The sequence below is a fragment of the Ascaphus truei genome, chromosome 2 (assembly GCF_040206685.1).
Source record: "Ascaphus truei isolate aAscTru1 chromosome 2, aAscTru1.hap1, whole genome shotgun sequence".
In the NCBI taxonomy this organism is placed as follows: domain Eukaryota; kingdom Metazoa; phylum Chordata; class Amphibia; order Anura; family Ascaphidae; genus Ascaphus; species Ascaphus truei.
In genome coordinates, this window is record NC_134484.1 from 449,773,491 (window position 1) to 449,797,330 (window position 23,840).

At 41.8% G+C, this 23,840-nt stretch overlaps 1 protein-coding gene across 1 annotated transcript; it reads right to left on the bottom strand.

Moving 5' to 3' along the window:
- Nucleotides 1-1,730: 1,730 nt before the first annotated feature.
- On the bottom strand, nucleotides 1,731-22,331 carry CSRNP1 (cysteine and serine rich nuclear protein 1). Its single transcript, XM_075587921.1, has 5 exons — nucleotides 22,054-22,331; nucleotides 10,654-10,834; nucleotides 7,806-8,065; nucleotides 6,185-6,481; nucleotides 1,731-5,751 (listed from the first exon to the last, which is right to left on the bottom strand). Exons 1-5 carry the CDS (start codon nucleotides 22,078-22,080, stop codon nucleotides 4,702-4,704), a joined length of 1,815 nt encoding a protein of 604 aa, XP_075444036.1. The 5' UTR covers nucleotides 22,081-22,331; the 3' UTR covers nucleotides 1,731-4,701.
- Nucleotides 22,332-23,840: the final 1,509 nt, after the last annotated feature.

The window sequence follows — 23,840 nt, forward strand, 5'->3', positions numbered from 1 at the left end:
GTCAGGGGCATGAAACATTGAGTAATGTATCTATTGATCTAGCAATAAATCACTCTGTGCTTATGATCTTTATACGCCTAGCTAATAAATCCAATAGATTAACGTAGAAACCTTAAGCTCTCCTGGGGCTGGGATTCTCTTTCCAATTGTCTGACTTTGTCGCGCTTATCATATTAGAAGTCCCTGTACTGTATTGTCTTTGCCAAGCACACTGTGGGCACGATACAGATACACATGTAGCATGAAATACGCACAGTGCAAGATATCAGTCATATTACTAAACCCCAAAAATACAAGAGAGACACTGCAATCATTTTCAGATTTTTATTGAAAGTGTAATGGATATTTTCTTCATATTGCTTTAATGAAATGACAGACAGCAGCTGCAGAGTTTTTCTTTTTTTTTGCTTTTAAATGTAAAAAAAAGTAACGTACAAAGTAAAAAAAAAAAAAAAAAAACACAAACAAAAACATTTTTTTTTTACTTGTACCTTGAAGCTAAATAAATTCACAATATTTACATAAAAATGCTGAGAGCGCGATGGTTGAGAGAGAAAAAAAACAAAAAGGAGGCTCAGGAAGGAGAATTACAAGCCGTGTCAATAAATACCCAAGTATAATTAAACAAGCAACTTTTTTTTTTCTTTACACAAATGAAGAAAAAAAATAAAATAATTACATTTCCTTGCCTTTAAAAAAATAAAAAAATACAATCTTCGTTTGTTTTTGGCACAAACAAATAAATTAAATGCACATAATTATGAAGGCAGGATATATTTTAGTTTTTAAATTAAATATATATGGTATGCAACGTAACCCAGGAATGTTGTAACAAATGTTTTATTGGCGCGAATAAGTACAGCAGAGTACCAGACCGTTGACGGAAAAAAGTTACCACTATTTAAAGAAATGCACGAGTCTTCAAGAATCGGTTTGTATTATGCTGTCTGGACCAGCCTATCTATGCCTCTCTGTTAAGACAGAGCTGGCCAGAGAAGCATTTCAAGGCTAAAATAATTATTATGTAAACCAGGGTTGGTCAACTCCAGTCTTCAATGGCCACCAACAGATCAAGTTTTCAGGAAATCCCTGCTTCAGCACAGGTGGCTCAGTGACTGCACCACCTATGCTTTAAGCAGCGATATCCTGAACCTGACCTGTGGTGGCCCTTGAAGACTGGAGTTGGCCTTCGCAGGTGTAAACTGAAATAGTTGAGCGTTGGTCCTCAACACTGTTCAAACACACATTGAAAAGTAGCTCAGAGGACAGGTTTGCTAGAATAGGAATGTTTTTAACCCCTTTGATACTGGTGGGGATGCAGCACGATGGAACAAATGGCCTTTTGCCAGACGACATTAGGGTTATAAAGAACAGCTTCAAATTGCCAGGCACAGGCTTTGGCAATCCTGGCGTTGTACCCGCGGTTCCTATGGATTTAGTCTACAATTGTGGTTCTTAGCTTTATGGCACACAACCAACTGTCCATTTTACATCCTGAATCTCATGGGTTTTAGATCCTCGATTTGTTCGTTTTGCCGTTCCTTATTTATGTTGGTCAACGACCTGATCGCCACGACAGTCTGTTCAAGTGTTGGATGTGCGAGAGCAAGAGACTAATTCTACGGGCTCAGAGTTTGAAAGACTAGTACTGCACACAATTTGGTTTGACAAATTTGTCATTGTATGTTCATCACTTACTACTCACTCAATCATTTCACATTTTTTATTCATGACCGGCCATCATTTTTCCATATTTAAAATACATTTTATTGACCCTTCACAGCTATTCTCCATATTCAAAAGGAGGACCCCAGCTCTCTAAAGTGCCACCCTGAACTGTATAGCTCGATGAATGCAAGGACTGAGTTAGAGCCCCATCACCTGGAACCAGCTAGTTACCATTATTTCTGTGCAAACCCCCCCCCCCCAAAAAAAACACTACTGCTGCACGGTTTAAATTAAAAAAAAATCCTAATTTTTTTTTTGTTTTTATCAGGATACAAACTACACCAACATACATTAGTAGCGCTGGCAGAGGCACTTATGTGTATCACTAGAATTACGACCATGTCCAAATAATGACGTCAGGGTGCACTGTACCAAATTAACACACCTGCATTTTAGACTGCTGGAGAATGCAGAAACTATATGATGTATATAGTAGGTTATAGCAAAAGTGGATGCTGTATATTAATGACGTGGTCACATGAGGCAACTCAAAGACGTCCAGAGTTATCATTGACTATGTGCAGACCTGCCAGAGAAATTCATCCCAGTCGCCAGGAGATTATTTTACCTTGTTGAATGCTGTAATAGGTGCAATGCATTAGATGCAAGCCCCAACCAGCACGGAAAGGGTTACAGGCGCGGTGATCATAGCGCAGCAACTTTGAAACGTTTAGGAGTTAGACCCATACTTTAACTGAAACCATATTTCACCCCCATTTAGGTATGTTAAAGCAGAGATGGCAGAATGGCCATTAAGGTCATAGTAAGATGGTAGGCCTACACTTTGGGGCGGATTCAATCGTTAAAGGTTAGTGCACCTCATCCAGCATTAACTCGAATTGGTGTCAACACCAGATTGGCTACGCTAACCTGTACCAACATTCAATTAATCTGCCCCATTCTCCTCCATGGAGGCCTTGGACAACACGCAAGCCATGGCCAATAATTTTAATTTTATATTGATTGAGGTCAACAATACTGCAATATTTCCAAAGCTCTGCTGGTCCCCTAGCCCAACCACCAATAATGGGCTCCAAGGGCACCAGTATTTAGTCTTTGGGCTGGTGAGAAATGAGACACTGGGATTTTGCAGATGGTGGTTCCTCCAATTTAGAACAACCCTGCATACCACACATCATCTGTAGTTCAAAGTTGCCAACTAAGTCACACTCAGACTACATGTACTAAAAAAGGGAAAGCATTTATCGCAATCCGTAAGTGTTTGAAATCAAGTTGTTTGGAGGAACGAGACGGGCACAGTAGTGCTGTCCGGAATAGGCTGGTTGAAGGTTGTTGGATATTTTGTGACATTGGTTCCTAACCTTTTGGTATAGCAGCAATAATGTCAGTGTAATGGTGGTTGGTCTCTAGCTTTACTAAAAAGATGTTTATCAAAGGTCTACAAAATGCATGTGTATTACTTTTTTTTGGCAGAATACCATAAAAATGTCCATTCTATTAACATTATCACTGAAATCAATGCATCATTTTAAAGCTTAAATACATCTTTGAATAGGTCATTTGAAATAAAGTGGATTTTTGAAGAAAATCCGTTTTTCCCCCCGTATTTTAAATGACTATTAAAGTAATAAATAATCCAATATCTTATTACGGTTTGTCATAAAATATATTCATATATGTATTAGAAAAAAAAATAATATATAAAATAATTAAATCCTCTAGACTTGGCGATAAGGAACACTTATTTTGGATGTAAAGGATGAACAAACTGTCTGGTTACTGGTTGTCTGGCTCTATATAGGTTCTACAAATTGGAAAGGTTCTCACATGGCGCCATGCATTGCTAAGAGTTAATTTAAAATGTTGGGCACACCATTGACCACTTAAACCCCTTATGGACAAACCTCTTATGGCCGAATCAAACAATTCAAATAAATAAGAAAATAATTTATGGGAAAGAAAAAATTAAATAGTTTAATTCATATTATTCTTTAAGAACGTACGGCGTTTTGATGAAGCAAAACCAAAAGCTACCTGAAACAAATCAGGATTGTAGTTACGAGGATATTATATACACCAGGAGAGACCAGCTCCAGTCTTCAAGGGCCACCAACAAGTCAGGTTTTAGGGATATCCCCGCTTCATTATGACAGCCACTAATTGAGCCACTATGGTGAAGCAGGGATATCCTGAACCAGTGCTGCTGGTGGTCCTTGAGTACTGGAGTTAGCCACCCCTGGTGTAGAAGGAAGTGTTATCTTTCTCCACCCCGCCCCTCGTGCGCCTTTAAAAAAAAAAAATGCTTTAGAAAGATTGAAAAGGTGTAGGGGAAAATATATTTTCTTTGATAAATTAAAAACAGTGATGGCTTCCATGTCAGTGCTATAAATACTGCACTTTTAGAGGTGTGGAGGGGAGAAAAAATACCCCCGTCCTTTCTTCCTTTTTCCGTACAGAAGTAAAATATAAATAATGCAGATATATTATGAAAAAAAAATATATATGATTGTACTCATAATACATCTGAGGTATTTCCAATTTAAATAAAAAAATCAATCATGCCATTTCAAGCTTCTCTGACTGACTATCCTGGAATTAGTAATAAATAAACAGTTCTGTATAAAGTATGGTCTTTTCTGTGTAAACGTGAGCAGTGCACGCCATTTCTTATGCAAATGGTTTTTTTTTCGTTTTTTTACAATAAATACATATATAAAGATTGTTTTAAAAGCATTGAAAAGATTCGAAGGAGTTTTTTTTTATGACCATTCCTAAGAGTAGGTTTTTCAGATGTCTACTAACAAATAAAGGAGATAAGCATCTTCAAAATCTATGTACAAGTCACTTAGAAAAAACAAATATTACACATTTTGTTCAAACCAATTCACGATAAACAGATTGCTGTGGCAGTATCTCAAAAAGTTTCCATTTCCGTATAAAGGCCAAAAAATATTTATCCATGTAAAAAGTAATGTAGAAACATTCCTTATTTTTCATTTCTGTAACATATGTTCATTTACCACAGTTTAGAGGATTCCCCTTTTCTAGACTTTCAGTTTCCATAAGAGATGACTGGAAGGCGTCTTCTAGAAGTTGATTGTCTGTAAAGGGGGCTGGGGTGTCTGGGACGGATTCAGACAGGCTAATTAATGATTCCAGAAAGCATGTACTCTGGTCTCCCGATTGGGGAAATCCAGGAAAACTAGGTAGCTGAAACTGCAGGGATGAGAAATTATCAAGGTTCTCATATTCCTTCAGTGAATTATAAAGAGGTCCCAAATTGTAATCTGAATAAGACTGGAAAAGGTCTAAAGAGTCGGAGGAAAGGCTGAGGTCAGTATAATTCTTTGAGTACTGCTCTGCTTGCGCTAAAATATAATCCGAAGGTCCATCAGAAGTAGTCATAGTTGACCCTTCCCCCAAAAAGCAACTTGCATCTTGATTGGCATTTTCATCCAAACATTCAGAAATGTTCGATAAATGACTAGAGTAGATTCCACTTCCAGGTTTTTCGGTGCTGGAAATACACTGGTCAATATTCTCACAGAAGAAGTCTGCAGGGTGGAAGAAGCTCAGGTTGTCCTGGCAGTCACTGCTGCTCTCCTCATTCTCGGAGTCGTTGAAATGAAGAATTCTTGCCAGGCAGTCATCGTCAACATCCGACTGGGATTTGTCAGATGGAGCAGTTTCATATGGTTCGTCGGAGTCTTCACTGTGATTGGATGAGCTGGAGGAATCGGTCATGTCACTACTGCAACTGTTCTCACCGACCGCTTCTAAGTCCATGCTGAACTGAAATGCTGGCGTCAAAGGAACTGCCCTGTCTTCAAATGCATTTTTTACTATGGGCGAGCACCCAAATGGATTAAGTCGCTCATGGTATGATACTTCAGGCTCTGCATTCCTTTCATGATTCTGCTGTTGCTGCTTCTTCTCCAGTTCCATTTTCATGATGGTATGGATGTAGTGGGTTTGCACCCGGGACTGATTGAATTCTATCCTTCCTTCTCTGTTGCCACAACCATCCTTTGTACAACCACATGGGAAAGTTGAATGATCCATCTGAAAACAGGACAGGATACAGATCTTACGTTAGCAAAGAGATACGACATATCCCGCATGGATTATTTTTTTTTTATTGCAAACAGAATTTCCTGATTGCCTACTGAAAGTTTTAGCTTTGGCCGTTTGGGCCATTTTCATCCAAAATCCCCCATTGGAGTTAATGAGGATTTTTTACTGAAAATAGCTTGAACCAACGCTTTGTAGAGTAAATAAAAATGTTCCGACTATCAAAGCTTTAATATTTCACAATTTAAAAATCGCTACACTGCCAATGAACCAGGTTTTACCCAATAACTGTTGCTGACCTCTCTAGCAGTGAAGGGATTAAAGCATTCATCTTCTAAAATGATGTTAAATTGGCTTTTTTTTAAAGCAAGAAACAGCACACCCTGTACTATACATCCGCCCTGTTATAGTTATCTGCGCATACCTGGCACTTGATTCCTGCCAAGCTACAACTGCATGTCTCTGGCTCGCAGAAATCCTGGCAGTCGCACCCACAGTCTTCTCTGGACAGTCGGATTTGGTTAAGCTCCCGTTTTTCCTCTTTGTCGATTTTCTTCACCCCTTCTGCTTTGAGCAAAGCCCGTCGTTTCTTGGCGGGGTACGGCTGAGGGCAGAAACCATCTTCAGGCTCTACGTTGCTCATGTCGATGTCTTCATCACAGATGTCATCAATGGTGAGATGATTGGCCTTCTCGGATTCTATGGTACCGTTCATTGTTAACTGGGAAGAAAACACAATTTGCGTAAATCAAGCAGCAAAAAAAATAAACATGTTAATATACAAACAAACAAACAAAAAGGCCAAACTGCACTACAAATACAATCCATTATTAAAGAATTTCCTGCTCTGAACCGGTGTAACATGAAACCCATTTTCAGAACAGAATTAGGGAGGGAAATGAGAACATTAAATAGTATTGACAGGCTATAGACTTTAATCTGAAGGACTGACGAATAGGGCACGATTGATTGATGGAGAAACTTGTGCTTGAGATGAATTTACTTTCCGGGTAGAAAACAGAAACTTCATTTCCAAAACATACCAAAAAAAAAAAAAGTGTTCTAATTACCAATCATTAAACAGAAAATAAAACACAAGCACACACACAGCAAGAGCGGCATAAATAAACACCGTTTAACATTGCTGAACCTCTGTTGCAGATATACATATCTAATGCTGCGAGTGCTATTTTCACACTTATCAAATGGTTTTGCTGTCTAAGAGAAATGTTTCGATTTGTAGAACGTCTGAATTATTTGTATAGACCAGAGTTTTGTAATGAATGGCATTGTGTTTATTACCATAAAGGGAAGAGAAGGGAAGGAAGGGATTTCCTGTGCAATCCCAGCCAATCTTTTTACATGTGCTTTATATCGCTTGTACAATGAACAATGCGTCAAATCCTTACAGGCCCAGAGAGGCTGTAGTACATTGTACAGTGACCAGTGACCAGTTCGAGGTTTGGGCTGGCTCTGAAAAGGTTTGTCATAGCTAATGATAATGAAGTCATTGCTACCGCAAAGCCCAGCACAAAGGGTTAATGTATTTACTTGTGTGAAGCTTTAAAATGTAAAAGGAAAATGATATATATATATATATATATATATATTTTTTTTTTTTTACACAGTTTGCTGTAGTATTTTAATAAGAGGGGTCTGCAACATATTGCAAAGCATACAATACTCCACTCTCACCGAGTGCTTATACTACAATAAGTGCAACATACAAAATCAGGCAATAGGAAACTAAACCCCTGTCCCAGGAAGCTTACTAACTAAACTATGCGGCTATGTTTTGAGTACACTTAATTTGCAAAAGATATACAGTATATCTATATCTCCCCCATGCCGTTTTCAGGGTGATTGTCCATCTGAATTAGATTCTCCAACTACAAAATGTGAAAATAATTCTACCCTTCGCTATTTTGTATCTGCTCAGAATTACATATCCAATATATAAATATAATGTAATACATTATATTAAAATACACACACCACACACACACCACACACACCTCCGCTTCACCTATATAACGATCACATACCTTACACCTCAAGGACTGCAGTTTCTCCTCTTTTAATCGTTCCTTCAGTTTCTCCCTCCGAAACTTCAGCTGCTCCCTGGAAAACTCTGCAAGGGTGAAGTGGCGGCAGGAGCTGTGCGTGCGCTGCATTCCCAGGGTGCAGCCCCCACGGCTGGGCACGCTGGTAAACCCCTGGCATCGCGGGAAGTAAAACACCGTCACGCGGTCAAACTCCACGTTGTTCTTCTTAATGCGTTTCGCCTTCTTTAAAATGGACGTGGCTGAAAAAAATAAAATAAATAAAATGTTAATAGGGTAGCTAATTGGATACACTCATTTCATTAGGGTGAGAATAAATTGCAGCAGCACACCCCGGGGAAGAGAAGAAATCACATACATACACGTTGTATATTGCTGCAGGCTCACCCAATCGCAAGCTGCAATGTCATCTCGCAATGATGTCACAGCTTTCTATTGGCAAACCAGGGTGAGGCTGACCTCATTGGCCATACGGTCTGTCCCAGAGAAGAAGAATTTTAAGGGAGCTTCTCATTATCTCAGCAACCAGGGATTCCTTGGAGGAGAGCTCTCTCTCCAGGGAATACTGCGGTTCAAATAATAATAATGATATCTATAAATAATATTTAATAAGATTGCTTTTTTTTTTATTGACCCTTTTCAACTTTCCATAACGAAATAGAACATCCATTTTATTGAGCCTTTCACACGCCCACAATATTAATAATATTAATAATATGAATGATTATTCATCCATCTACACTCTAACATTTTCCTTTTTATGTCACCCAGGCGGCTTTTCCCATTCTTCGACTGAGCCCCCTGTGCTGAAGCAGGGATATCCTTCAAACCTGACCTGTTGGTGGCTGGGAGGTGGCTCTCCTGATCTGATACAGGTTCTTCAAGCAAAAAAGGGAAGGAGCGTAAAAAGGGTTTCTTCAGGTACTGAAAAGTGGGAAACTTGATTCTGGCAACTATGGAAACTATGCTGCTTATTTAAAGCACACTGTGCAGTCACACAGCAAAACAGCTGCGGGTGGGAGAATCATTAGCTGGTGACTCGGATTGGGCAAATGCAGCCATTTACACAATGACCCATTAAAGGGGCATTTCAACGGAGCAGGTCAAATGTTTTTATAAGCAACTTGGGGGTTATCCGATACACTGCAAAGTGGTAGCCGAAAATACCCCAGTGGTTTGAATGGGGATTTTTGGATTATGGTTGAATTACCCGCTTAGTATAACTGGCTTCTTTGGAAAGATTCAAATACCTTTTAAAAAAGGAACTGTTTTACTTGTTCATATCTGGTGACAAATGAAGATGATATGCACTACTCTGGGAATACTGGATTTATGCATACTTATGTGTATCCGTTTGGTTAAATGATGGCTTTGTAATTATGTTGCAAACCAAGAACAAGACAAAACAGTCTGATCACCAAAAGGCATTGGATAAATATTGTTAAAATGCTGCAAAAAAACATTTTTGCTTACATTGAAAATATTAAAAGTAACACACACGATAATAATTAAATATATATTATAATATAATAAATATATATTATGATGTAATAATATATATATACACAAACACAGGGGATAGCTAAAAATGGCTGCCACAAAAGCATGCACATACCAATGACTGCTGTCTGAAGCCAAGAAAAGAAACCCCATAAATAGTTTACCTTTCCAGTACTGACAGAAAAACGCACATGGATCAGAAGTGCGTATTACAGCATTTTAAAGCATAGCAAGTGCCTCTTAATAAGCATTAGAGCTCCCTTTCTGTGCATACAAGCAGATTTAGATCTTAGCACTAGCCTTGCAGCAAACCGGCAACTCACCAGCACGAATCCCATTAAAAACAAGCAATTATTCTTCTAATGTGCTCGGCTAGTGAATTCTAGGTTATAGCAAGGCCTTTGTACATGGCGTTCAGCTACCCTGGCAGGAGCCATAACATGGAATATTCATTTGTATTCAGCAGAACTTTTTTTCCAGCGTCTAAATTGATAGCGGCTAGGAAAACAAAACAAGGTTGTACTGTACAGCGGCAGCACGAACGTCACTAATGTGTCACTAATGGGTCGTGTTGCTGGCCATCTGCCCTATTTACTTAAGAAACAGGTTCTCAAAGCAGCCAAAGTTAACCCCTCGAGGGAGGAGAGGTCTACAGCTACCTCGGTAGAAGACGAAATTCACGTGTTGGGGGAGAGAGGGGTAGGGGGATAACAAGATCCCGTGGAAAATCGCAGACATGCAACGGATATTCCTACGACGATCTTGTTCATGCCACAAAAACAACACACGGGATCACTACATCGCAAGTGGTTTCACACTATTGCTTGACCCTGCAATTCCTGGTGCCACAGCAAGTCGTTAGGGAAACATGTGCAGCTACTGATAAGATAAGGAGTGTGCATGTATATATTATTTTCCTTTCACAACAGTTTATGCGGCGCTTTGCAACAGAGGGATACAATACAGGGAATTAGAATGCAATAAGTGCAACAAATTTAGACAATAGGAAAGGAAATCCCTGCTCCGGAGAGCTTGCAATTTAATTGGTCCTTCCTATACCTGCCGACTTACTCCAAAATAAATGTGTGCTAATAATCCTGGCCGTTATTTGCAGTGATCTGACTGTCAGAAAGTGGCCAACTACAGTCCTCAAGGGCCACCAACAGTGTCAGGTTTTCAGGATATCCCTGCTTCAGCACAAGTAGCTCAAATCAGTGGCTCAGTCATGGTTAGTATCTCCAGAAGCAAGGGGTCCCCAGAGCAGAAATGAATGGGATTCAGCTCCGGATTCTAGTAAACGTAAAACACAAAGTTTGGGAAAGCCACTTACGTGTGAAATCCTTGATGAACAGCTTGGTGTCAATGGTGTTTTCCTCGTCGGACTCGCTCCCCGAGCAGGTCACGGACGAAGACGGGGAGCAGGAGGATGACGAGTAAGTGGAGTCGTCGGCCAGTGCCTCGTACTTCCTTTTTAACACCCCACTCATGGTCGCTGTGGATTTTTCACAGACCTAAAGAATAAAAAAAAGAAGGAAAAATGTTTAACATGCATACATGCATACATACATACATACATACATACAGCTGCCTTCTCAGGCACTTGCCGTTGAGATTCACCAAGCTAATTTACCGATATATAGATATATACTATCTAGGTCCTCAGAGAATCAGTTTCTCGCATGATTTCCATGTTGTAATTCCCTAGGAAACACAGTCTGAGGATATCATTAAATATAAAAACACATCAGTTGCAAGAAATTGCATCCATTTCCCCTGGATTCCCTTAGCCCAGAGACACATCAATAAAAGCGATTAAACAACAAAGACATCGTCATTTTGCATCCAGACCAGGATCTCAGATTAGGTTATCCTCAGTAGTCACAAATAAACTATTTTCACATGTATATGTGCAGTTAGAAGGCAAACCTGCCAAACCCTCGTCTGCTGCTACAGAGATCGGCAAGGCCTAGTTACAGGTTTTTTCTTTTTTTATATTCCTCCCCCATGCAACAGAAACCAGCAATATTTTATAAAAGAAACAAAAATGGAAGGTTAAGCACTTCTCCCCCCCCAAGATTTATGAATTATTTATAAGAGTGTAAGCAAACAGACTCTTGTCTCCAATTATTTACTTTGGGGTTCTCCCGAGATAATATAAATCCATGTGATCCATCTACAGGCTATGTAAATCACGGCTAAACCGTAAATAACATGCAATCAATAGGTGTAGTTTTATACAATTACTTTAAGTACAACAAAATTTCACTGCTACAGCATACAAAAAGTAAGGTGGGAGATATACACACACACACACACACACGTTTCAGAATCATACGGGAGCCTCCTGCTTTAAAATGCAAGTAACTCTTGCAAGGTAACAGTTTAATATTAGCTGTATGTAGGTGGCATAACCAGTCACCACAGCAAAAGGAGTTTGTTTGAAAGATGACTCGGGGCGACTCCGTTCTCTGCGTGTTCACGTTTATCGTAGCGGACGTGATCGCCTACAAATTATGACCCACAAAAGCGTGGGGCTGGAAGTTGAGAACCCTCTTTGTAGATGCCAAGAGTGTAGCCTGCTGTCGTCACTCATGTTTGGGAGGAAGAAGTATTTACATGGCTGATAACAGCAATCTGCCGAGGCTTTGCTTAGTTAGGCATTCTGACCCAAGATACTGCATTGAGCAGAACTATTTGAGATTGTAATGGTACGGAATGGGTTGAGTGACTGAGGCCTCGGCCAAGCTCTCCGCTGGCGTGCTGAGGCTCAGGGAAAGCGGGTGCTTTCCCTGGCCTTGCGAGCTTTCTCTGCGCGCCGTCAGGGGGCGGGCCAGCGACGTCACGGAGCTGGTTCGCCCTCATTGGGTGAACCGCTCACGTGACCGGCCCTGCGCTCCGGCAAGCGGGGAAATTTGACATTTCCCTAAGACTTGCGCTTGCGGAAGCGTAGGCAAGCCTCTACTAAAGCCTCAGCGCGCCTCCGCCAGCAAGCAAGTACCTTGGCCGAGGCCTGAGGCTGCGGCCAGGCAGGCGCGCTGGTGCTCATACGCTGCACCCTGCTTGGCCGGGCAATTTGTGGCCAGCTAGGTGCCACGCTTGCGAGTGGCAAAATCAAATTTACTTGCTCTGCATTGGGCGAACCACTCACGTGACCGGCCCTGCGCTCCCGTGAGCGCTTGAAACAAAAATTTTCATAAGACCCACACTTCCGCACGCCTGCTAAAGTCGCTCTCATTGCGGCTGCAGGGGCTCATTGGTACGTGTAAGCGCGCCTCAGCGTCTAAGCGCTGACCATGACCGAGGCCTTAGGCTGTCGCTGGAAAAATCTAATCGAATTGGCTTCCAGCGATCAAGCCGACGCGTCGCTTCTACTAGAAGTGCGTGCGAAGGCGCTAAAGTGTTATGCTGGGAGGTTTCCAGACACATTAGGAATAAAAGCGCATTGTTAGAAGTGCAGGCCGGACGGTCAAGTGCATCTGGCGTTCGTAGCAGAGGCGGGAAACCGGTAACGAGATGCTTCTTTTAAAGGAGGTGGATTTTCAGACGGGCTTTGAATGTGGGGAGTGAAGGGGTTTGACGATCGAGTGGAAGAGCTTTCCAGATCTCCGGAGAGATTACCGAGGTATATAGGATGGGAGAGGGCTTTAGAGGTAATAGGTGCAAAGATGAGACAATCTTGGGTCGAGCATAAGAGACAAACGAGTGGGTGTGTAATGCGAGATCAGAGTTGAGATATATAAAAAGGTTGAAAGTGGGGCTAAGATATTGACCCCTTCACTGCAGAATAAGAGGTCAATATATTGCACAGCACTGAGATCCATATTGCAGGTTACGTGCCCCAGACATTTAGGCAAACGGCCTTCAAAGGGATTCTCTTCCAAGAGCTTACAATCTCAATAGGGTAGGCCAAGACAGGTGCAATACCAAACACCATGTGCCATATACTCCAACCCAGACAAGCTAATATTTGCAATTTAGAGGAGCTTTTAAAATGTACTTCACTTTGTCCATTAACAGTATTAAATATCAAAAATATCCGGCGTCAAACATGGCAGGAATCATTAAACAGAAACTTTTTCACTTGCCAGAATGCACTGATGTGGCGATTAAAACGGAGTCCGTGCTATATTGGCAGAGTACAGCTGCAATAAGCTGGTTAATTATTTACAACCTTGTTATGCGAGACAGGGGCCATGTTATTCATGTCTAATGTATAGTGCACAGCCATTTGCTTACAATACCTCAATAGCCTGGGCTGTCAATAGCAACATTTACTTTCTGTTAACCTGTTCATAGCTACAAACATCACTGAGCGAGCGTATCTACAGCTTATAAATTCGACCACGTCAGTGGCATCATATTAACCACGGACAGTCAATATGATATCCTTTGTGCACCTGCAATATGCCCATTAATCACATTATTTTACGTTATTTAAGACCTGATATTAAATTCAGGCTCTAATTTTTTTTTTAATTTACCTTTATGTAAGAGACTTTGTAGAAAACAAGAAATGTTGCACTCAAAATTGGTATTAAATAATAATAATAATAATTATAATAATAACTTAATAATTTCTGATTTTGCACATTAAAAGTTCAGATATCAATATAATTTACTAGCCTTTAACGCTGGGTCTGACGCGACAGAAGCAAATGCAGACATATGACGCACCGCTGGGGGTCATTTAACGCATTGTTTTGGATGCGTTAACGGGTTCACTAACATTGGCCACATCTGGATTTAATGGTGCATTTAAAAAAAGGACCAGTCAAGTTATTTTTCTAGAGTTTTCAGAATTGAAACAAAAAAAAAAGATCCAGCAGACTATCGGCTCTTGCTGCTTTTCTGCTATTTTCACACCAAAATGTTGCTTCTGCAGGAACGTGAGGAGCAGCTAAATTGCAAAAAAAAAAGTGGAAACACACACATATACCTCCCAGTTCAAACCACTTATGTTGACACAGGGCACAGTTCAAGAGTTCATGCAGTGTAATTTATAGATCTGCTTGCTCTACTGCACCACACGGACAAGCTTATTACAGCCCGAGAGATATCAAACTGTGCGCACAATAACATGCTCTGGAAGGTCAGTTACATGGATGCTAAACTAGCCCGAGAGGGAATTGTGCGCAGATCCCGGTGTCAAAAAGGTTTTGAAGGCCCTGCCAAGAAAGAAAAAGAAACGCTTGTCGACGTAAATGCCAGATGAGCGATGTACAAGTAGACAGAGGCGTTGTATTGCAATAAAACACAGTGCTCCATCGCCACGCTAGATACAGTGTGTGCAGCGAGGCTGCGTTAATCACGGGGGGCATAGTTTGGGAGAAAAGCTTATTTTATTTCGCTCATACTACATCTTGGGTGGCCAACTCCAGTCCCCAAGGGCCACCGACAGGCCAGGTTTTCAGGATATCCCTGCTTCAGCACTGGTGGTGTGCAGCCTCGGACTATTTAAACCTGCCATATTGTAGTAGCGCGGGGGCAGTGTTAAAAATAAATAAAAAAAATAAACAAAAGCAGGACTGCTCCTTTAAATCTTGTGAACAATAAAGATAGATTGAGTTTTTCTTCAGATCTGCCGCAACACACGTAACACACGTAACACACGTAACACACGTAACACACGTAACACACGTAACACACGTAACACACGTAACACACGTAACACACGTAACACACGTAACACAGTACATCGAAAGATTTTGTGTGGGAGGGGGGGGAGAGGGGAAAACAACTTTACACTGAACTTATCAGGTCAGTGCATCTGACCTTACAAATTCCCCAAATGTATAGTCAGAGCTGCACGGTTTCACATGCAGCTTTGCAATTGTTTCCCACTGAATTATGTATAGTAATTGCTGCCAGATGTTTTATGAAGTGGCTCTGGATTGCACTAAATAGAGCGCGCTGTAACGCCGCTTTACTTGAAACGCTGGTACCTAGTGTGAAACCTTGTGGCAAACGGCTGTCACTGGAGCTGGTGTGAAAGGGTCACCCGAGGACGCGGTCACCTTAAAGAAAAACAGCCACACGGAGTTTACAGCAGTTCAAGTTGCTATTTAAAATTCAATACTCCTGCAAAGCTGCATGGGGAAAGGGGGCGGGGGGTGTGGGAGGGGGACAGTCATTTGGAAAGATTGTAAAATGTATTCACTCATATTACAGCAGACTCATGTGTTATACACAAAATCATTAGTTAGGCACTATTTGCAATGTGTTTATATTCAACATATAAAACACACAATAAAAATAGCGCGGTACAGTATATATACACAGGAGACGGACAGAGACAGAGACTGACACACAGAGAGACAGGAGACAGACACACACAGAGACAGACAGAGACGTTTTCATACTTTAAAAATAATAACAATAATAAAGAAATCCAAACAGCCAGTTAAAAAAAAAAAAATCCCTCTAGAAACAGCAAAGTAGAAGGGAAAAAAAAAAAAAAAAGTGTTAAAATTCCAACTTTCTGCTACACACAAAAAGGGCTATTTAACTTCTCTCTTTTTTTTTTTTTTTTTTAAAGAACCCGAAATAAAATAATCTGCCTCCCTCGTCGCTGCCAAAAAAGACATTCTGTTCTTGGCTCGGGCACCTTACGCATCTATTTTACTGAAAACAGCTTTCTGAACAAGTACAAGAAAGAGGCGATGGACCAAGCCCGCAGGAATTCCAGCCAGGCACCCCCACACCCACTAAATAGGGAAGGGGGGGGGGGGGGAAATGTTAAAGGGGCAGTGTCACATAAAACCAACCAAAAACGAACAAAGAGACGTGCTTAAAACCTATTACTGGATACAGCTAGGTCAGGGGTGGGCAACTCCAGTCCTCAAGGGCCACCAACAGGTCAGGTTTTCAGGATATCTCTGCTTCAGCACACGTGGCTCAGATTGAGCCCTGTGTGCTGAAGCAGGGATATCCTGAAAGCCTGACCTGTTGGTGGCCCTTGAGGCCTGGGGAGTTGGCCACCCATGACCTAGGTGGTCAGGGGAAAAACAAAACAAAAAAAACAACGGCAAATCAGAACGTTGCAGCAACATGTGTTAGTCTGACACCTTTCCATAGCATCTGGTACATCATGAATTCTGAGGGGGTGGGAGACTGTCTCAATGTTTTTTCATCCGCCACTAAAATAATATGATTTTAAAAAAAGTCAGAGAGATGTGGCAGAAATAAGGGTAGTAAAGCAAACTCGGGGGGGGGGGGGGTTTGGAGTGGGGGAATGGGTCTTATTTTCTTGAAACTTTTCAAATGTATTTTATTTCCATTTCAAACATACCGCCATTGCTTTAATTTTGTTCCTAAAGGGGGGACTACACCTCTTACCCCCTCAAGAACAAACATTCAATCTAGATATCTGCCTGTCTTTATTTATATAGCACTTTTCAACACACGTGGTTTCCATTGTAATATTATAATACAATGGGAATAAGCGCTCCAGACATAAAACAATAGGAAAAAAGGAGGACCTATGAGACTAGAAGAACATTGATAACGGGCGTGTGTAATTGTGTTAAGGTGTGTGGGTGGGGGTGGGCCTTTCATGTTCTTGTATTGCCCGTATACAGCAGCGCAATGTACGGAATGCGAGTTGAACTAGCCACCTTTTGACTAGACAGCAAAAGTAAACATATTCAGCAGGATTCTGACAATGTGCCCAAACTAGAAGTGTCCCACTGAGAATTCCTATGCATATGTAAGCTTGTATTTCTGTCTCTCGCTCTGCACCGAGACATTGCGATTGTGTGTACAGCCTTATTTGCTCCGATGCACAAAAACACATTGGTTATATTTGCAATCTTTACCATTTACACCATCCATAGATCAGTGGCCACCTAAACCAGGGGTGGCCAACAGCAGTCCTCAATGGCCACCAACAGATCAGGTTTTAAGGATCTCCCCGCTTCAGCACATGTTGCTCAGTCAAAGACTGAGCTACCTGTGCTGAATCAGGGAGATCCTGAAAACCTGACCTGTTTATTGGCCATTGACTGGAGTTGGCTGCCCTTGATTTAAAAATGATGAGCTCCACAAAAAAACAAAACAAAAAAAAAAAAAAGACAAAAGTGTCGAGTGTGCCAATTGATTCCTTATCTTACTCCTAAATAATGGATAGCAATGATAAACACACAGAGTGCGTTCAGGACGTGAAATGCGACACGCCCACCTATTTGTAAGTCACTACCCAGAATCCTTGGTAATGTCTCAAAGCAATTCAATGCAGGCTGCCATAACAGCAGAGGGTGAGAAGTTGCTGGAAAAGGTCTTCCTTTTTGAAAGTAAGACATATCTGTTTACAGAAAGCAAGACACACACACATGTAGCAGCGGTGTGCCGCAGAGGGGGTCGAGATGCAAATACAGGAGGTATAATGTTGTGAAACAGGATCTATCCGCATAACAGACAACAATACAATAAATATTCAGCCCTATAGCCTCAGATATATATACATACCAAAATAGGAATACAAAACCAGAACTGGATCATTATCACACTGGTGCTAGTTGACAGGACAGTACGACCATCCTCAACCGTCAACCTGGCTGCAGTATGTTACACCATTGAAAACACGACTTGCCCGTACACTTCAAATACTTCGTATTATTGAAGAATAATCATAGATCAAAGTATTGCATTACTATTCCTAGGTAATTGCCATATCAGTTACATAACACACTGTAATAGCCTCCTGTTGGGAGTTGATTTGGGATAAGGAGAGTGGTTCATCTAGTAAGGTGAGAAAAACTGGTTGGAGCCGTTCTCACACAAAGCAAAAAAAAAAACAAAAAAGTGTCATCTGGCAACCACTGTGCTGCTGTACTGCGCTCTCACCAGTAGGTGCCGCTGTAACAGAACCATAAAAATCGGTGGCTAAAAAAGCGACATTCTGCGCTACTCATTTATTTGTAATGTTACCTACACCAAAGCTCCAACATCTTTGGGGGCCCCCTTGGTTTCTGAGCTCCAGCACCGGGGGCAGAATATGTGCCGTCCAGAACACAAGCTGGTGGCAGGGTCAGGGCTCGGTGGCTAGTAGTAAAGAGGACACAGCGGCTTTCCTTTGGGGGCTCATCGGCCATATCTGTCAAAACCTGGGGAGCCAGGGTGTCTGGGACTCGGGGGGCCATGGAAAGGGTCCGGGGGACCCCTGGCTCAGGTAAGAAATTAAAAAAATAAACAAAAAGCCAATATCCATTTGGGACAGGATTGCGGCTTTAAACAAATATATATTGAACCAAGTAAAGACATTGGCAGCCTTACGCCTACAATTCGTATTGGGCTAATGCCCAGCCAAATGCATGCATGAAAGCGGTTTAGGAAAACAAACATTCAGTTTCATTTGTAGGTGTCTACATATTCCGGAATTGTGTAACAGAGCTATTTGTGTAGAAACACACAAGGGAACAAACAGGTCAGCCTGTTCTGTGAGTCATTGGTACCGAAGCCAAATCCCACCAAGCAAACCCTTAAATCCTAGGAGCCTGTAGGAGGGATGTGTGAAGATTGCATGACAGAATGGAAAACAATGTCCTCTATCAACTGTTGCTAAAACAATGAGCGAGTGTCTCCTATTGGCAATAATGCTCACAAACTACAAAATCAGAGCCAGAGGGACCTGGAATAGGAGAGAAATTAAATATTGCATCTTATTGTTCATTCATTGATGGCGCATCACAGAGTTATGTGCTGCAGGACCCTTTGGCAAGGAAGACTCCCCTCTCCTCTACTGAAAACGAGTGTACTACAGAATACTGAATAATGATATTCAGTTCTAGCCTCAATACTTCTCTTTAGAGATAACAGCATTTCCCACTGAACACAATGAAGGGTAAAGAAGTATGTGGGGGTGGGGAAGGAGCAGACGCCAATAGGGGGGTGGTTGTGGTGGGGAAGAGTGTGTGTGTGTATATTTGTGTATGTTTGGGCAAAAAGCATTAGCTTTGCATGCACAGGAGCTGGAGAAATGTGGTCTAGTCCATTTGCGAGACCAGTGGCCAAAATAGCATGATGGCCACCGACCCAACGTGCAATAAATATAGAAGACTAGATGACACTTCTTAAAGTAGCTCCAACCAGGTGTGCCATGTACTGTACATTACTCTTCTTACGACACAATAGCCAACAAGAGGCTGCCACCTTCGGATGGTTATCTATTGATGTTTGAAGGGGGAGATTAAAGAATGCAAAATGCTGTCAGTGGACATCAACAGTATACACCCAACAATTCTCCATTGCTTCTTTCTTCAAATGAAAGCTTTAAATAGCCGGCAATATGAAGTAATACTCAGTACTGCAGCAGACATTATCAAATGAATCATAGCAGGACTAGCTTGCCATAATCTGGAGTGGGGAATGGGTTAATGGCCTGGGGCACTGTGTGCGCTCTCACACAATGTGTGTACTCTCTCTTCTGCAGAGACATTCCCAGTGTGACTCCAGCAGCCAGAAAGCAGATCATTATCTCACAGACTAGGAGACAGGTTTATTAAAGAACTTATGCTGAACTGTTTTCTACAGATTCATTCTCTCCATAAAAAAAACAACACGTTATTTTTTTTGAAAGCGATCATTTAGCAACATGGCTTTTCAAAGACATAAATGGTTTGTCTAATAAACGCAACCTAACCTTGAAAACGTCTGCAAATTAAATCCAACATACCACAGCACAAAAAGCTGGAGGTTTTTATATAATAATAAATAATTTTAAAAAAGGCGCACACATTCCACCAGACATTTGGAGCGTGATTTAGCCACAAAACTCTGGAGCAAGCGTGACGTAAAGAACGCGATTGCCAAGATATCAAATTCTGAGTCACGCTGTGTCATTTTTCCTGCTGTCACAAAAATGTCTGCTGGAGTAAACGTCACGGGATAATAACCTGCGTCAACTAGGAAACCATTTCTTAATCATGACCCAACAGTGCATCAAAACAAACTTTTCTCCGCGGTGATACATTTATATACACACTACTGGTTATTAATATGTATAATACATTATCTCTAAAAAGTTTTTATTATTTATTCTTTGGAACACAGCAGTGACTAGAAACACAGTTCACGTGTGACCCCCCCCCCCCCCCCCCGGGGTGATCTATGTCACGAATCCCACTGCTGTGGTAAAAGATAGTAATACACTCCACTCAGTGGGTTAGCATTGCAATAAATATACAATTCAGTACATTTTATATGGCAGTGCTAAATGTTCAAGAGGAGGAGGGAGCTTTTAACCCACGACTTACTATCTGGTGTACAGTGGCACCTCTTATCAGCAGGACACAAACCCAACAACACTTCAAAACACAACATAACCAAAAACAAGAATATATATATGTGTGTGTGTGTGTGTGTGTGTGTGTGTGTGTGTGTGTGTGTGTGTGTGTGTGTGTGTGTGTGTGTGTGTGTGTGTGTATATATATATATATATATATACACACACACACACACACACACACAATAACACATATATATATATATATATATATATATATATATATATATATATATATATATATATATATATATATATATATATATATATATATATATACACACACACTGTTGTTAACACACACAAATAAATGCATTGTGTTAGCCACAGAACGGTATCATCCATTTATTTTTTGATTATTGAAGCTCGGCTAACACGGTACTGATACACACACACACACACACACACAAAAGTTAATCCCAACTACAAATTAAACAGAACACAACCAAGTCACAAATTACCATATCCAAATATCATTAAACATAGAGCTAAAGAGAAGCCAACACAAACAAATATACCAAACACCCAGACCTGTTGTCTGCCAATGTAATATACTTCATTACACATCGATACAACCAAACGAGGGGGGGAAAAAGTGAATTTCAGCTACAGAGTTGTACAGAAACCCCCTTACTGTAGACACTCCCTGATACGCGGTGTACAGAGACCCCCTTGATATACTGTACAGACAACCCCTGATACACTGTGTACAGAGACCCACTTGATATACTGTACAGACACCCCCTGATACACTGTGTACAGAGACCCACTTGATATACTGTACAGACACTCCCTGCTACACTGTGTACAGAGACCCACTTGATATACTGTACAGACACCCCCTGAAACACTGTGTACAGAGACCCCCTTGATATAATGTACAGACACTCCTTGCTACACTGTGTACAGAGACCCCCTTAATAGAAGCTATAAAGTAGGAAAGACGCCAGCTCTGATTGTAGTTACCAGCTGCTAACTGCAGGGGGTGCAATGAGCTCACTTACCAGCGCTAGTTACTCAGACTCACATACACCGGCTGCTATCGCTACAAAGTAACAATCATCGCTATAAAGCTACGGTCTAACCCAAGCCTCTGTATGCCATACACTCACAGCCATACACACTCACAGCCATTCACTCACACAGCCATCAGCACGCAAAGCATTCAATATCAAAAGTCCTCTTTTCTTCCCAATACCAGTCCCCCCCAGCACGGCTTCCCTGTCCCCCCCCCCCCAGTACGGCTTCCCTGTCCCCCCCCCCCCAGTACGGCTTCCCTGTCCCCCCCCCCAGTACGGCTTCCCTGTCCCCCCCCCCCCCAGTACGGCTTCCCTGTCCCCCCTCAGCACGGCTTCCCTGTTCCCCTTTCCTCCATCTCCCGGCACATTCCGCTATCACTCCTTTCTTCTGGTGCTGCTCACATAAGGTAGAAGCAAGAGATCGCACACTTACCTTCCCCTGTGTCCTCTGGCAGATCATCAGTGATGCGGTATAAAAGGGGGAGCAGCAGCAGCCGCGGGGGGGGAGAGAGAGCCCCTTGTTAAGTTATCCTCGCATAGTCTAGACAGGCTGCTGCTTGCAGGGGGATGTGCGGGGGGATGTGCTGGGGGTGAGCGGGCGCTGCGCGCACACAGCTCCTCCTGCTGCTGCTGCTGCTCTGATTCCTGCTCATCACGGGCACAAGCCTTTTCCGTCCGTGGAAAACTCCTGGGCTTCTGACGCAGGCGGTGACAAGAAGCCAGACAGCCAGGCTCAGCCAGTCAGACTGCCAGCCTCTCTCCTCCCCTCCTCCAGCCTCTCTCCTCCCCTCCTCCAGCCTCTCTCCTCCCCTCCTCCAGCCTCTCTCCTCCCCTTCTCCTCCCCTTCTCCTCCCCTCCTCCAGCCCTTCTCCTCCCCTCCTCCAGCCCTTCTCCTCCCCTCCTCCAGCCCCTCTCCTCCCCTCCTCCAGCCCCTCTCCTCCCCTCCTCCAGCCCCTCTCCTCCCCTCCTCCAGCCCCTCTCCTCCCCTCTTCCAGCCCCCCTCCAGCCTCTCTCCTCCCCTCCTCCAGCCCCTATCCATCCCACACTGCTTCCTGCTCTCCTTCTATGCACCTCTCTGTCTCCCTGTGTGTCAGCACACCCCTTTCTCTGACGTTATGTAGACTCCTGCTGAGCAGTTCTGGCTCTTGCACCCCCCTCGCCCAATAGATAAAGGAGGAAAATGAATAATAATTAAAAAAACAAAAAAAAACATGATGTCATAACACAGAAATATGTCAATTAAACCACCCAGTGCCCCCAAGAAAACCTATTAACAGGAATTATAATATTTGTATTTGTTAACAGAAGTATTGTATCTTTATTATTTTTAATATAATTTTTTTTAAATTATATGTGACATTTGTTGCTGATGTGGTGATTTTTTTTTATGTTTAACTCCTTCAGCACCAGAAAGCATAGCACTGAGATGATTCGTTTCATTCAATAAAATCAAGGGTGTTTTTATTATGTCATATATTGTTGTATTTGTTGCTGATTGGAGTGCTTTTAAAACAAAAGCCCCCCCTTGCATCAGAGTGGTCCCTTAATGTAATGGTACTGAAAAGGTTATTTTAATTAAATAGCTTCGTTAAGCACTTCAGGGACAGACCTGCAATGCAAGCCGTTAAATGAGATTACTATTTACAGTGATTATTATTTTTTTATCATTAAACATTATTTGCCTTTGTGATGAACGACACGTTGTAAATATGTGTAATGTTAACCAAATGAAGGGCTCCAGATTCTGCAATGGAAGGGCATGTTGTAGACACAAAGCAATATGCTGCAGGTCTCTTCACTTGTGTGTTTATTTAACCTCTGTGCCAGCACAGCACAAGGTGTATATTAGGGCTGTAGACTCCAGTTACATGGTTTGGATCTGATGCTACAAGGGTTACCTGCAGCCCCTTGACAATCCGATCTGTGACATGTGTAACATTAAATGATAACCTTTTATTGCTGTTTCGGGAAAATCCGCCAGTGGCGAGGTTTCAAAAGCCCTATACACACTTTTTCATGTATGAAGAACGCTGTTGCTGTTGCTGCTGCACTAAAGGGCATCTTAACAACCTCCTCATTTATTCCCTTTTAAACCTAAATATGAAATGAGTGTTAGAATACAAGTAAGATAAACAATGAACAATGTTGAGAAAATTAGTTAACAAAAATGAGACATTACAAATAATGATAGTTAAATTAGCTGTTCCCCTTGCTCCCCAC

Bases quoted from the DNA above. Each gene is read 5' to 3' on its own strand.
- CSRNP1 (XM_075587921.1), bottom strand. From the start codon at position 22,080: ATGATCTGCCAGAGGACACAGGGGAAG. The intron at 10,835-22,053 runs GTAAGTGTGCGA...TTTATTCTTTAG, and splicing joins GCCAGAGGACACAGGGGAAG to GTCTGTGAAAAATCCACAGC. The intron at 5,752-6,184 runs GTATGCGCAGAT...TCCTGTTTTCAG, and splicing joins TGGCAGGAATCAAGTGCCAG to ATGGATCATTCAACTTTCCC.